The sequence below is a fragment of the Bos indicus x Bos taurus genome, chromosome 1 (assembly GCF_003369695.1).
Source record: "Bos indicus x Bos taurus breed Angus x Brahman F1 hybrid chromosome 1, Bos_hybrid_MaternalHap_v2.0, whole genome shotgun sequence".
NCBI lineage: Eukaryota > Metazoa > Chordata > Mammalia > Artiodactyla > Bovidae > Bos > Bos indicus x Bos taurus.
This window is the reverse complement of record NC_040076.1, coordinates 95,563,047-95,577,589: the sequence shown is the minus strand read 5'-3', so window position 1 is coordinate 95,577,589 and position 14,543 is coordinate 95,563,047. Positions and strand designations below refer to the sequence as shown.

General features: G+C 41.6%; 1 protein-coding gene across 10 annotated transcripts in view; it reads right to left on the bottom strand.

Annotated features, from left to right (window-relative positions):
- Positions 1 to 14,543, bottom strand: part of TNIK (TRAF2 and NCK interacting kinase) — a 407,656-nt gene that overhangs the window by 313,620 nt on the left and 79,493 nt on the right. For all 10 annotated transcript variants that reach the window (XM_027541165.1, XM_027541136.1, XM_027541146.1 and 7 more), the window contains exon 2: positions 8,257 to 8,322. In XM_027541165.1, the coding sequence (XP_027396966.1) occupies positions 8,257 to 8,322 (66 nt within the window). The remainder of the gene's footprint in view (positions 1 to 8,256; positions 8,323 to 14,543) is intronic.

Below are 14,543 nucleotides of genomic sequence, written 5' to 3'. Positions count from 1 at the left end.
CGTGCAAAAGCATCCAAGTGGACTTAATACAATTATATTTGAGGTTAAACCACAGAGATAAGAAATTCAAACTAGGGCCCCAATTAATCACTCTTTTTAAGAGTTTCAAATGTTTTCCATGTCTAAACAGTTAAAACTGTACATGGCCCTAAATTCTGTGCCTATAATCCTGATGGAGTTTCATTCCACAGGTCACAAATCATCCCCCAGTAATGGTAATTACTTAGTAACTATTGATTGTTTAATTACTTGAGACTGCCTTATACTCACCAAGTCATTAAGGGTGTTAGGAGATCTAAAAACTATAAGTCGCCAGGGTGCTGTGCATCAAGTTATTTGGCAAGTTACTGATATGAGATGGACGGGAAGTATTTTAAACTAAAGCAATCTAAACACTTCAAAGGAAAGGTAGGTATACATGTGCCAAATTGCTAATGATATTTATTATAAAGGATGACACTGAATAAATAAACAAGGTAAACAAAACCCCAGGATACAGATAATAGTAGAAGAGATGTCTCCTCAAAGGCAGAGACACCTAAAAGAGCCTTTAAGTCCCCTGACAGACAATACCTTAATCCAGTGGATCTCAATTCTGGTTTTGCAATAGAAGCATCTGGGAAGTTCTGGAAGCCAGCTTTATCTAGTCCTACACCAGACCCACTAAAACCAAATCTCCAGAGAAAGGTCCAGATATGTTTAGTGTTTCAAAACTATCCAGATGATTTCCATAAACAATGAGGGCTGAGCAACACCAGTAGCTACAAGAAATCCAACCAAGTCCCCTGTGGCAGGTTTTGGGAGCAACTCTGGAGGTCTGGCCACCCAGCAGAAAAGCAACCTTCCTTATGCATATGGCACATGGGCTCACAAAGGTCTACCCAAATGCTACCATGGCAACCATCTAATTCATTACACCCAATAGATCATAGCATGAAGTGGCACAGGCTTGAGCCAAATTAGATGCAATGAACACAGGGATCTATGAAAAGCTCAACAAGCCAACCCATTTCAAGGGTAAATAATTCTACTTATAGGGTAGGAGTAAAACTGTTAGCTGTAATTCTGCCCAACTACAATGAAAGTACCCTCTGAGATGAAGCAATAATAACTAAATAATCCCAAAGGCTTAGCCATGGTCAAATGAACCTATGACTAGGAACAATGCTTCATATGTGCTACAGCATCTTGGAGACATCTTTTAAAATATCTATTTGATGTTAAAAATCAGTTTCTACACTCCTAGAAAAATAGTGCTGGGGTATTTTTGGTAGCTACCTTTTTTTAAGAAAATTTAAAGAAACCAACTAGTACCCTTGGGCTATATCATTAATTTATTTTAATAGATAATCTGTCACTATAAACAGTACAAAAATTATTTTTAAAGGCAATCAACATATTAGATCTCGCCTAAGAGCCTGGTTTATAAGAGAACAGGAAAGACAGATCTGCTCTAAACTCCTTTTCATTACACTTCTTTCCACTTATGAAAATGCTAAATTACATCCCACGATGTACAGATGCCATGGCCTCCAAGCTTCTTCCAAATGCCCTTCCCATAGTCCATTCAGGTCCCCAGTCTGATTCACGATGCTCCACATTTTATACTCCCACTGTCTCTGTCCAGTTTTAAGAGTTTTTGCTATATTGTCTTATCCTTATAGAAGTTGTCCTTGAGCGGGGCAGGGAGGGAGACAATTTTACCCCCCAGGAGACTCCTGGCAATGTCTGGAAACATTTCTGATTGTCAAGACTTTGGGGGTGCTCCTGGCATCTCATAGGTAGAGGCCAAGGATGCGGCTAAACACCCTATGATGCACAGGACAACACCCCGACAACAAAGAGCTATTTGGTCCAAATGTCAACAGTGCCAAGGTTGAGAAACCCTGCCTTTAAGGGATAATGTGGTTTAATAAGTGTGCTTTGGTTTCCTCCCCTATAAAATCATGAAGAGTAACTAAGACACAACATTCAAAAACGTTAGCACACAATAATTAGTTAACCTGATCGCACACTTCTGAGACTAGGAACCCCCTTGACTGACTCTGCATTCTCCCCATACAAAGCACAGGGCCTTTGCACTGGCACTCAACAAATGTGAAATAATGTATTCTTTATATTGGAATTCTTGTTTAAAAAAGCAAATGCCATTATTATCTAAGAAATTTGACATTCTCCTATAATCACTCCTTACCAAACAAGAAGTGAACAGCGTGATTCATGATTCATTAGAAGAGACTATGATAAACTATGCTGAATCCTAAGTATGTCACAGAATCACCTCCATATTAAGACTGTTAGTAAGCTTACTATTAAAATGCTTTGTCTTATTTCAACAGATGGTTTATTAAGAGATCCCAATATACAAATGTAAGGAATTCTCATGCAGTGGGCTCAGATTCTTCTACTATACCAGGTCAGTTTTGACCCTTTCAATTCTCAGGTTTTGAGTTGAATTATTCAGAAACAACCTTACCTGTAATCATAAGCATGTCAAATAAAAACAGCAAAAGTCAAATCTCAGAATGAGTATGTCAAACCTGGCTAGCATCAAATCCCAAATCAAAATCTTTGTGTTTTTTTAACTTTTCTCAGTTTATGCATGTTAGAGTCAGCATAAAAACTCTTAAATGATTACAAAAAACATTGGGATTAACATTCACTCAAGTAGCCCTGCATGCATGCAAAGTCACTCAGTCATGTTCAACTCTCCTACCCTATGGACTGTAGCCCGCCAGGCTCTTCTGTCCATGGGATTCTCCAGGCAAGGATACTGGAGTGGGTTGCCATTTCCTTCTCCTGGGGATCTTTCTGACCCAGGGATTGAGCCCAACTCTCTTATGTCTCCTGCACTGGCAGGCGAGTTCTTTACCATTAGTGCCACCTGGCAGCCCTACTACAGGGTAACTGACAATCATTTTTGCAGAGTTTCTGGAGGTGTGGCCCCAGGGCTCTGAACATCAGCAAGAATCTATAAACTTATTAGAAGTGCAGATTCCTGGATCCCAGCCAGACCTACTGAACAAGACTTAAGAGGTTAGGCCTGGAAATCTACATTTTTAATCACTTCTCAAACACTTGTTTCACATAGTAAAGTTTAGGAACCTCTACCAGGGACTGAACCTCAGAAAACTGATTTGCTTCATTTGTAAAGTTCCAGAATGGGGCTTGCTTCCACAGACTATCAAAAATTAATTTAACATAAAATCCACACCCAGATCCTACCATAAGAAACAAGTAGAGAATTCTGTTGATTATTTTTGTCCATATATGCATATCTGAAGTAAGCAGATATTTTATGGAAAATGCTGAAAAAATACTAGGAACAAATACAGATAGAATTATTATTAAGGAAAACAGAGCTCAACTCTGGGCCCCACACAGGTCACCATTTGGTATATACCAGATGCTGGATACAATTCCTAGACAGACTAGGCCCCTATCCTTATTTTTCCTTTATGGTGCATTTCAACTGTTTAATATATACATAAACAAAGACGTAAGATAATTTCAGAGAATGTCAATGCCACAAAGGCAAAGAAATAAGTTGATGTGATAGAGAAAGTCAGTGCGGGAGGAAGGCAGTAGCAGTGGCTGCCTGAAAAGTAGATTCCTTGAGGAGGTAACATGTGCGCTGGGTTCTGAAAGACAAACACCGGGTCATGAGGAAGCTGCGGAGAGAGTGTTCTAGATAGAGAGAACTGTTTCGATAAAGACCCTGAAGTAAGAGCAAGGTTCTCATGAAATTATTATCGAAATTAAATCAGAAATCAGATTATATATACAAGATGCTTTATGACATAGAAAATACTATTTTATAGTATCAAATATTATTTTCATTAATATGTTAGAATTGTTTCAGGACAAAAGTCAAGATAATGAAAGACCTCAAGTCTAAGTCATAGGAAGAATTAAGCAATTGAGGCTCTAATGCCTGGAGACCAGGAGACACAAATATGTGTTTGGGGGAAGAAGAGAGAAGTTTTTTGAAGGACTACGTTCTTATGGAAGAGGATTTAATTTTTTTTTTTTTTAAACAGTTACATGGAATGAGCTTGCACTGGTAAACATTTCAGGAAGGCAGAATCTTGGCTCAATATGACAATGAACATTCAAAGAAAACTGCAAGTAAATAGGATGACTGGAAGGCAATGAGTTCCACATGCGTGGAGGTGATCAAGGATGAACAGACTGCTAGCAGAGGAATGACTGGGCTAGATAACCTATGCTGCTGCTGCTAAGTCACTTCAGTCATGTCCGACTCTGTGCGACCCCATAGACGGCAGCCCACCAGGCTCCCCCGTCCCTGGGATTCTCCAGGCAAGAATACTGGAGTGGGTTGCCATTTCCTTCTCCAATGCATGAAAGTGAAAAGTGAAAGTGAAGTCGCTCAGTCATGTCCAACTCTTAGTGACCCCATGGACTGCAGCCCACCAGGCTCCTCCGTCCATGGGATTCTCCAGGCAAGAGTACTGGAGTGGGGTGCCATTGCCTTCTCTGAGATAACCTATAAGGTAGGTCACATATCTATAAAGTTTGCAACCCTTTGAAAACACATACACACAAACACACAGTTTCAGTGTTCTCTCTCCACAAGCACTATAACCACTATAACGAACATTGCCTCTTGATCTCATACTTTACAACCTAGAGGAGGTTTTAAGAGAAACCTCAGAGATACAGAGGAATCTACCATATTCCTGATTTACACTGTCACTCAGTAATAAGGTCTTCACCTCTGCAATCATCAATATATATTTCCAAAGGACAAATTAAGAAACAGGATAGATGAACATTCATTTCTGAAAATTGTGGCTAAGATTTAGTGGTGTTTTAGCAATGAACATTAAACAATTATTTGCATCTATTAAAACAATTACTCTATTTTAACAAAAATGTGATGAAATTGGATTTCATCAGGTCCCAATAAACGGCATGCTAATTAACAGCCAAAGTCTCTAGCAAGCAGGTATGTGGCATTTTCTTGGTTTATTTTTTAATGGGAGCCATAGGCCCAAGAAGGAAATGGCAACCCACCTCAGTATTCTTGCCTGGAAAATCCCCATGGACAGAGGACCCTGGTAGTCTACAGTCCATGGGGTCGCAAAGAGTTGGACACGACTGAGCAACTTCACTTTTTCAGTATTATAGGCCCAAGAAGATGATTTCCTCATTAAAAAAAACAAACCCTGACAGAGACTCTCTATTCTTCATTATTTATGTATTCTGTCTAGTAAGTAAAGCAAAAACCAGATACTGAACTGCCACCTGACCACACAGGACCAAAATGCAAAAGATAAATCTAACTTTCCAAGGACAGAGAGACCACGTTAGACTTGGGAGTACAACTAGAAGCTACTTCAAAAAGCTAAATGTAACTAAATGACCTTTATATAAAATATATTTCCACATCTGGATTTATGTGGCTTAAATGAAGATATACTCCAAGCAACATTCTCTTAATATCTACATATACTTTTGTGTATTCAATTAAGTATGCTTCTTAAAAAACTACTTGTAGGGCTTCCCTGGTGGCTCAGTGGTACAGAATAAGCCTGCCAGTGCAGGAGACATGATCCCTGGTCCAGGAAGATCCCATATGCCGTGGAGCAGCTAAGCCTATGCACCACAACCATTGAGCCTGTGCTCCAGAGCCCGGGAGCCACGACTACTGAGCCCAGAGGCCACAACGACTGAAGCCCAAGCACTTGAGAGCCCGTCTTCTGCAGCAAGAGAAGCCACTGCAATGAGAAGCCTGAACACCGCAACTAGAGAGTGGCCCGCCTTGTTCCAACTAGAGAAAAGCCCAAGGAGCAATGAAGATCCAACACAGCCAAAAACTAAATAATTAATTTTTAAAAAAGATTCTACATCTTAAAAAAAAACTATTTGTAAGTAAAATTATGTTATGACTTTTAGGACAACTTATTAAAAGAAACTTTTAAGAATCTTTCCAGAAAAGAAAGGCTACATCCACATCATTGTTCATAAAATTATACCTCATTTTATGAAATCTAGGAACAACAAAAGCTAGAGTTACAAAAATTAAAAGATTTAATATTTAATGTAAAGAAAGTATTTATCATAGAATTTTTGATATAGAAATCTGTTCCTAGGGCTATAAAATTTATATTCATGTGTACAGTATTTTAAAAATATACCTATTCCATAAAGGTTAAATATAACCTATAATGTGAACAATCACTTCCTAACTTATTTCTCTTAAGGTTCACATATAGTTGAAATCCGGTTTGGCAGTTTTATTAAGCTTTAATCCTTCAGAGCTCAGAGTAACAGCAGGATTGGATTAGTGACTCAGGAAACCCAGGTGTCTCTGTCCTGGAGGGGGTGCCACCTAATGTCATCTGGGTTGCCTAGAAACCCAATCCTTAACCGGGTATGGAGGTTTAATTCTTCAGATAAATCATTCCAAGTCCCCAAAGCATTTATAGCAACACTCTCACTTGACTATTGCACAGAAAAGCTTCAGTGCCACAAAACACAAAGGGCTGGAACAAGAAACCAAGTCTCCTGTCTGCAAATCCAATGTGGTCGCCATGGCCAGCTTTGCAGTCTCCCCTCAGCGTGAGAGGGGCCACACTTCTGAATCAACCACTAAGAGAAGGGCACCCTTTGGAACAACAGTGTTTGCAACTTAGTGTATTTCTTTCCTGTCTAAAGAGCTGAGACCTCTTGCCACTTGTTTTTTTTCCTCAGGTACCCAAAAAATTAGGGCTAATTTTGGATTTTCCAAACATTCTCATCCTTAACTGAGAATCCTTATCTTGTTATCATCCTCTCTTGCAGGAGTGTACAGTCCACCTCTTATTAGTGGACGAAGCTGTGAGTCACCTTCCAAACGTGCATTCCACAGGTGGGAAGCACAGCACAAGGGAATGGCACTGTAAAAGCAACAGCATTATACAGAGTTGTTTCTCCATATTGACAGCAAATCAGAAGTAATTTTCTGCCTAAATCAGGGCTTAATTCATTAGCTCACATTAATTCACAAGTTCAATCCAATTTCTCAAAATGCAATAACACAATCTTCCAACCTAATTATCTTCACTGAAAGTATTTAAAAGCATTTGCTGAGACACCTTTCTTTCTTGTGTCAGACAGGATCAACATCAAGTGAAAGGCTGGGATAGACTACATTCTTTCTAATTGCAGGGGGTTGACCTTTTAGGAAATAATCAAATTTTGCAAGAGAGAAATTTTCCTGAGAGAAATTTTCAAAGGGTACCACTTGGTAAAAAAAAAAAAGTTAAAATGTTTATAATTTACATACACTTAAATATAAACACACATATTCTTTTGACATTCTACAGTACTGAAAATGTTACAATCTGGTGGACTTCAATAATTTAATCAACTAAGAGACGTTTAAGATTCAAAGAAGGAAATTTTTAACAGAACAAGACAGAGAATTTACAGTTGAAATGTCATCTCATATCACTACCACTTAGGAAAAGTGATAGATACTTCTCTTGAAATAATCATGAGGAAACAGTTGGTCTGTTTTGAAGGCATTTATTTCAATAGCTCATTCACTAAAACCCCCCGAGCTTTAGTCCAAAAAGGTAATTTCGATTTTCTTTTGATAATCAGGAGAATCAAGCCACTTTTCTAAACAATCACTTTTTTAGGTCATTTACTGGGAGAAAATATCTTTTAAAAGCATGTTTAAGGTGAATCTGAAAGCAAAATCAGTATAAGAACAAGAACATTTTATTCCTCAACTCAACCTCAAGTTTAGCTTTTAATTATTTCCTATTTTGTAAGAGTCACTGCTGCCATTAGTCCTGCCTTTGTGAGGCAGCCAGTGTTCTCCAAACACTGTTCACTAAACTCATTTAACTCATGCCCTAGGCCAGTAGCAAATCTCCTTTTCCAGCTGCTATACTTTAACAGTTTAAATTTCTAAAGTAAATAGCATCATTTGCGCCTTTAAAAACCAGTTCTGGCAGCGATTAACGAAACTAAACACTTCAGAGAGGTTCAAATATGTACCGTTAGAATTCACACGTCAGATATAAGCTCTGTAACATATAATGAATGGAAATGCCCAAAGTTTAGGAATCCAGTTTAGGCAATGGGACTACAGATTCATTTCAAAAGATGGAGAGTCAATTAACAAGTATATTATTTCATTTTAAATCTGTTATGAGACATGTATGAGAAAAGACAGTACTGCTATTCAGCATTCATGAACCGAAACCACACACGAGCCATGTTCAAGCTCAATGAACTTACCTTATATACTTGTCCATATGTTCCGTTGCCAACAAGTTCCACCAATTCAAAGATTCCTGCGGGGTCCTGAAAGAAAAGAAATAAGCAATAAAAATTCAAAACAATACTCTAGCCGTTGTCTTAATCAAAAGCAAATGCACATTTAAAATTAGCAAATAAATAACAGCTTTGGGGAGGCTCTCTTATGTTAATATTAAAGAGTATTAAAATTTAATTCAGCTGCAGCTATGAAATGAGACAAAATCCATTTGTTTCTATTTTACACTTCTATGAGATGTGTTTAAATCAGACAAAAGGAGACAAGACTTTCATGGAAACAATAAAAAAAAAAAAGAATTAACCCATTTCGTACTGTCAAATGGAAACACACTTGTAGGTACATTGGCATAAAATGAAAGACACATCAATTTAAGGGGTTTCTAATTTTTAAGATCTTTCTGTTTGACATTTCTGATCTGCTGGCTGCATAGAACGCTGGCAGTTGAGAGAGGAGCACTACTATACCATGGGGCAATCTTCCGGCGCTGGTCAACGGTTTTCAAGAGAAAATGGAATCCACCTAACTTCCTCTCAGAAGGTATTCCTCTGAATTCATCTCCCTTCCCGACAATGCTGCCTCTGCAAAACACACTTTTGCAGACAGCCTCCAGTTCTTGCAGGACTGGGAGGGTCTTGGCAGGACCCAGAATGCAAAGGAAACTGGAGAATGACGCACATTCTTATCCATGAACAGGTGTCTGCTAATCCTGAGAGTCACCTAAATGTTCCCGTGCTCAGTAAATATCCAATAATTGTGTCTATTATTCCTGAACTACCAACCCCAAAAGTCAAAAAGAAAAATCAAAGCTTATAAAACTCAATTCACAGGCAAAAAGTGACTTTGATCTCTTCTGATTCCTACTTGGAGGGAAATGATTTCTTTAAAGGCCTAGATCAGGAATCACAAACGCACATGTCCACAGAGGGCAAGCAAGTAACAGAGAAGAGTGCGGTGGGCCACGGAGGCCTTTGGCAAACTGAGGAAGTCACATCTCCTTTGTAGGTGGAGGGGGGTGCCTAGGTGGAACCAATAGCTGTTGCTTCAACCTATGAGCACAGTCTTACCAGGTCTAAAATGAAATGAAATTGAACATTTTGCATAATGTGAGATCTCCTCATTTTTAAATGTTAGGCATTAACTCACCTAAAAAACACACACACATTAAACAAAACAACAATGACAAACACTGAGGGACAAATGAAAAAGCCTTCAGCCTCTGACCTGGAAAGCATTTCCCATCTCCAGTCAACAGGTTTTCGGAACACTGCCAAATGGCAAGGCAGTGACTGAGTGGCAGAGGGGAAATCAGACAGACCTTTAGGTTTTTAGACAGACCTTTTTGGATTTTAGGTTCAGACAGACCTGGGCTGAACACCAGCTCTGTCTGGTGTGGCTGCCTGAATCCAGGACCCTCTGGAAGAATGATTCAGTCTCTGTACAGATAAAACGGGGATGACATCTACCCAGGAGAGTCCTGGGAAAGAGCAGGTGAGGGCTTAGCACCCACCTGCCCGGAGTCACCAATCTAATAGGAATCGTTTTTAAGCTGAGGAATCCCACACCTCTATAACATTTAAAGGGAGAAGTGCTCATATTCATGGAGAAGAAGATAAATGAGTTGAATGTGACAAATTAGAGCTCATTAAAGTGACAGCTTTTATTAAGTCAGGCCCAAGAAAAGCGCTTTACGATGTGCCTTCAAAGATCCCTCATAGAGGGACTTTACTCGTGGTTCAGTGGCTAAGACTCTACGCTCCCAATGCAGTGGCCCCGGGTTCGATCCTTGGTCAAGGAACTGGGTCCCATGTGCTGCAACTAAGAGCTCACCTGCCCCGACTAAAAGATCTCCCATGTCACAACTAAGACCCAGCACAGCCAAATAAATAATTTAAAAAAAAAAAAAGTAAATAAAAGATCTCAAGAGCCTCAATTAAAGACCCTACATGCCACAGCGAAGATTGAAGATCCCATGTGCCACAACTAAGACCCGGTCAGATATATAAATAGAAATATTCTTTTAAAGCATGCATTAAAAAAAATCCCACATAGAAAACAAGTTGAGAAAAATAGTAAGACAAAGAACAGTTGAAGCACTTAGTCACTCACAAAACTGGAATTAGCATTATCCATTGTTATAAAGCCAGGAAGGCAAGAAACCCCACTCCAGACTGATGGAGAAGTCCAGAAATTCCATCTCTGCCTCACTTGGTCAGGGAGGTGTGGACAAAGTCCCAGACAGAACCATAAGACAGGACAAAGTGGTGAAAGGGCCTAGAGCTCTGAGCATGGTGATCCCAGAGCTAAAAGTCACTGTTAAGGCCACCCGGGAGGCGCCTCAAGATGGGAAAGAAAAATTGTGCTTGTTAAACTACTAGACCATTAGAGCAGTAGGTTTTATTACAAACGGAGTTAGAAAGAAGTGAGGAAAATTGGGGTGGGGGAGGTGGGGGGGAGAGAAGCCCACAAACGGTGGCAGCTGCTGTTTGTTTCTAAGCTGCGCTTCCTAGTAGTTTGTTTGCTCAGTGGTGTTTCTGCAACAAATTTCAAGAGAGGTTCTACATTTGCTTGAAATACCTCGACTGTGTTTTCAACGTTCATTTTTCTTGACGTAAAAAAAAAAAAAAAAAAAAATGAACGAAAGAAAGGAGATGTAGGATGAAAGGGAAAGTGAAAGCCACTCAGTCGTGTCTGACTCTTTGCAACCCCATACAGTGCATGGAATTCCCAGGCCAGAATACTGGAGTGGGTAGCCTTTCCCTTCTCCAGGAGATCTTCCCAACCCAGGGATTGAACCCAGGTCTTCCGCATTGCAGGTGGATTCTTTACCAGCTGAGCCACAAGGGAAGCCCAAGAATACTGGAGTGGGTAGCCTATCCTCAGTAAGTGTTGAATGAGTGAGCGAATGAATGAATGCATTCATTTATTGAGCCCCTACTATGTGCTAAACACACTTACATGTATTATCTGTAACCCTGGCAAGAATTCTACAAGGTAGACATGATCTTCTTGACCCAGGAATTGAACCAAGGTCTCCTGCATTGCAGGTGGATTCTTTACCAACTGAGATATCAAGGGAAGCCCCAAGATGTAGGACGGCGACTGCTGCTGAGGCTGCTGCTAAGTCGCTTCAGTCGTGTCTGACTCTGTGCGACCCCATAGACGGCAGCCCACCAGGCTCCCCTGTCCCTGGGATTCTCCAGGCAAGAACACTGGAGTGGGTTGCCATTTCCTTCTCCAATGCATGAAAGTGAAAAGTGAAAGTGAAGTCGTTCAGTCGTGTCCGACCCTCAGCGACCCCATGGACTGCAGCCTTCCAGGCTCCACCGTCCATGGGACTACTGCCTTAAGGAGCCTGGGAAGCAGGGGAGGGTTGTGGAAGGGGAGGCAGAAGCAAAAACAGGGTGCAGAGTAGGGACACCCTTCTACACCAAGGGGTCACCCTACCTCACAAACCTCTCATTGGGACTGGGGTTTAAAGGGGAGATCTCAGGAGGAGTGAAGCAGCCGACTTCTAGGTTCCTTCCCCTCCTCAAATAGTTCACTCACAGGCATGTGGCCCTGCCAATCAGATTCAAGAAGACTCAATGCCAGGACTCTCATTCCAGCAGCTCAGAGAGGCTGGACACACTCAGGGGGCTTAGAAGCAAAGGTCAGAGGGACTACAGAGTTTGATGGCAACTCATCTTGGGTAGGCAACTAAACTGGAAACAATCATCAAGTTAGGGTGGTTCCCCAGGAAACAGACTCTGAGAATGGCTGAGATTTACACAGAGGGAGTTAGTCAGGGTGTGCCTCAGAATCAACACCAGTGGGGAGCAAGTGAAGAGGGTCTGCACTGAGCAGATGAAGGAACTAGAGCAACGGGGAGGAAATACAGTGTCCATCTGCTCCCACAGGTGGTCTGAAGCCGGATGACTCTTCAGGATCACCCTACCTTGAGGCAAGGGGATCTCTGCCTCACCTCCAATGACCAGTCATTACATACAGGCTGACCCCAGCCCAGTCCCAGAGGTGATGATCTTGGGTGAAGGGATATTCTTTCAGCCGAGAACAATTCCCAGTATCGCTAGCCGCCTACACTCCCAGCAGGTGGACAGTGAGTGCCTCAGTAGTGGAGAGAGCACTGTAAGCATTGTGGCTAGAAATGAGGCTTTCCCTGTGCCTCACACGGTAAAGAATCTGCCTACAATGCAGGAGACCTGGCTGGGTTCAACCTCTGGGTCGGGAAAATCCCCTGGAGAAGGAAATGGCAACCCACTTCAGTATTCTTGCCTGGAGAATTCCATGGACAGAGGAGCCTGGTGGGTTACAGTCCATAAGGTCACAAAGAGTCGGACACGTAAGCGACTAATGCTTTCACTTTCACTTGCGATTGAAAGCCAAGTCTCCAGGCATCTACCTACTCCAGTATGCTCACAGTAATAAGACAGAATAGCACAGAGTCATGATGGTGTTTGGAAAGAAATCGGCTCTCTGAGACCCTAGGGAGCACAGGCAGAGCTACTGTTCAGGAACACCTGAACTGAGAGCTGACACTAAGATTCCCCCACCCTTCTCCCTGAATCCAAGAGCCTGGGTAGCTGGATGTCTGTACATATTCCCTTACACAAATGCATATAAATGTTAGAGACTTTGCCTGGCAATCATGGTATAGCTTGAGCACTGTAAGTGTTCAGCTGTGTTCTCCATTCTTGCAGGACTCTAAAGTCATTTCTCCCATGGCTCAACAGCAACCTGGATCTCTTGTTTGCAACGGTCTCTTCTCAGCCTGTCCTGGTTGTTCCCTATGAGGCACTGACACTGCTGAGCGTCACCACTCTTGTTGGAATCCATGCTCTCCATCCTCTTCCATCACACTACTCAGTCTCTCAAAGAGATTTTTATTTCTTCTGCCTGTCCCTTAAAGGTTGGCCAACCCCAGGGTTCCATACTCATGTTTTGCAGTAAGTGCTCATGATTTCATGTCCCAAAGTCCACTATATCCACCTATTCCAATCCATTCATACAACGGGGCTCACCCTCTTTTGCTGGGATTATTTACTTTCAATCAATTCTCTCTTCCTTTCAATATTTCACACCCATCTTCCTAAAATAGACATTTCTAAACACAACATACCACAGTTTACAATCCTATACAACGTAATTCAAATTGGAAGTAAAGAATCTGTCATTCTGAGGCCCAGCCTTCAGTCGCAGCCTCGTGTTCCATCCTTCTGCCTGCCAAGGTTATTCCTTCTACCGTTCTCTGAGGCAAGCCCATCCTTGAAGGTCCAGCATCACACCTCCTCTGTGAACCTGTCTCTAATTAGTGCCCCACCTCTCTGCACCCACAGCACGCTGTGCACAACTCCATGATAACCCCTCTCATACAGTGTGGTCTCCTCTTCCATTTCTCCCCCTTGATGCATTACAAATGGCCTGAGAGCAGGCTCTGGAGCGTATTTATCTCAGTGTTTCCCAGCACTTAGCATGGCGTCCAACACACAGCTGGTAGACAAAACTCTTTTCCCAATAAGACTGATGTCCCACTCCCCATGCTCCACAACATGAGGAAAGGAAGTTGCAAAAAATGGGATCGTGTATATGTATCGCTGAGTTGCTCTGCTGTGCATTGGTAATCAGCTATACTCCAATACAAAATAAAAAGCTAAAAAAAAGGGGGGGGATCAGAATGCAGAGCCAAAGGTCTAACAAATTTACCTTGTTTCTTTTTCCATCTAGACAAAGCTGTCCCAGACACTGTCCCTTCCACAACACCCTGACCCAGTTCCCAATTGCACAAAACTGTCACATGTATGGCTTCCCAGATGGCACAGTGGTAAAAAATCCGCCTGCCAATGCAAGAGACACAAGACATGCAGGTTCGATCCCTGGATTAGGAAGATCCCCTGGAGAAGGAAATGGCGACCCACTCCAGTATTCTTGCCTGGAAAATCCCATGGACAGAGAAGTCCATGGGATCACAGAGTCAGATACAACTGAGAGACTGAGCATGCACACATCACATGCATAAGCTCCTATGGTATTCCCAGCTCTAAGGAAAATTATAAGGCCCAATGGTGTAAGCTGTGCCTCAGGTGAGTGGAGAAAACAGCTTGTCAGGAAGTGACCATATACAATGCAACAAGCAGAAGACTGTGCCTAATGATCATGTTACAAAGACAGGAAAGGTAAGAGGCAAGAATCAGCTTAATTCTTCTCTCGTATTTGCTTAGCAGCTCGTAAAGCCGGGATGGGCAGCATGAAA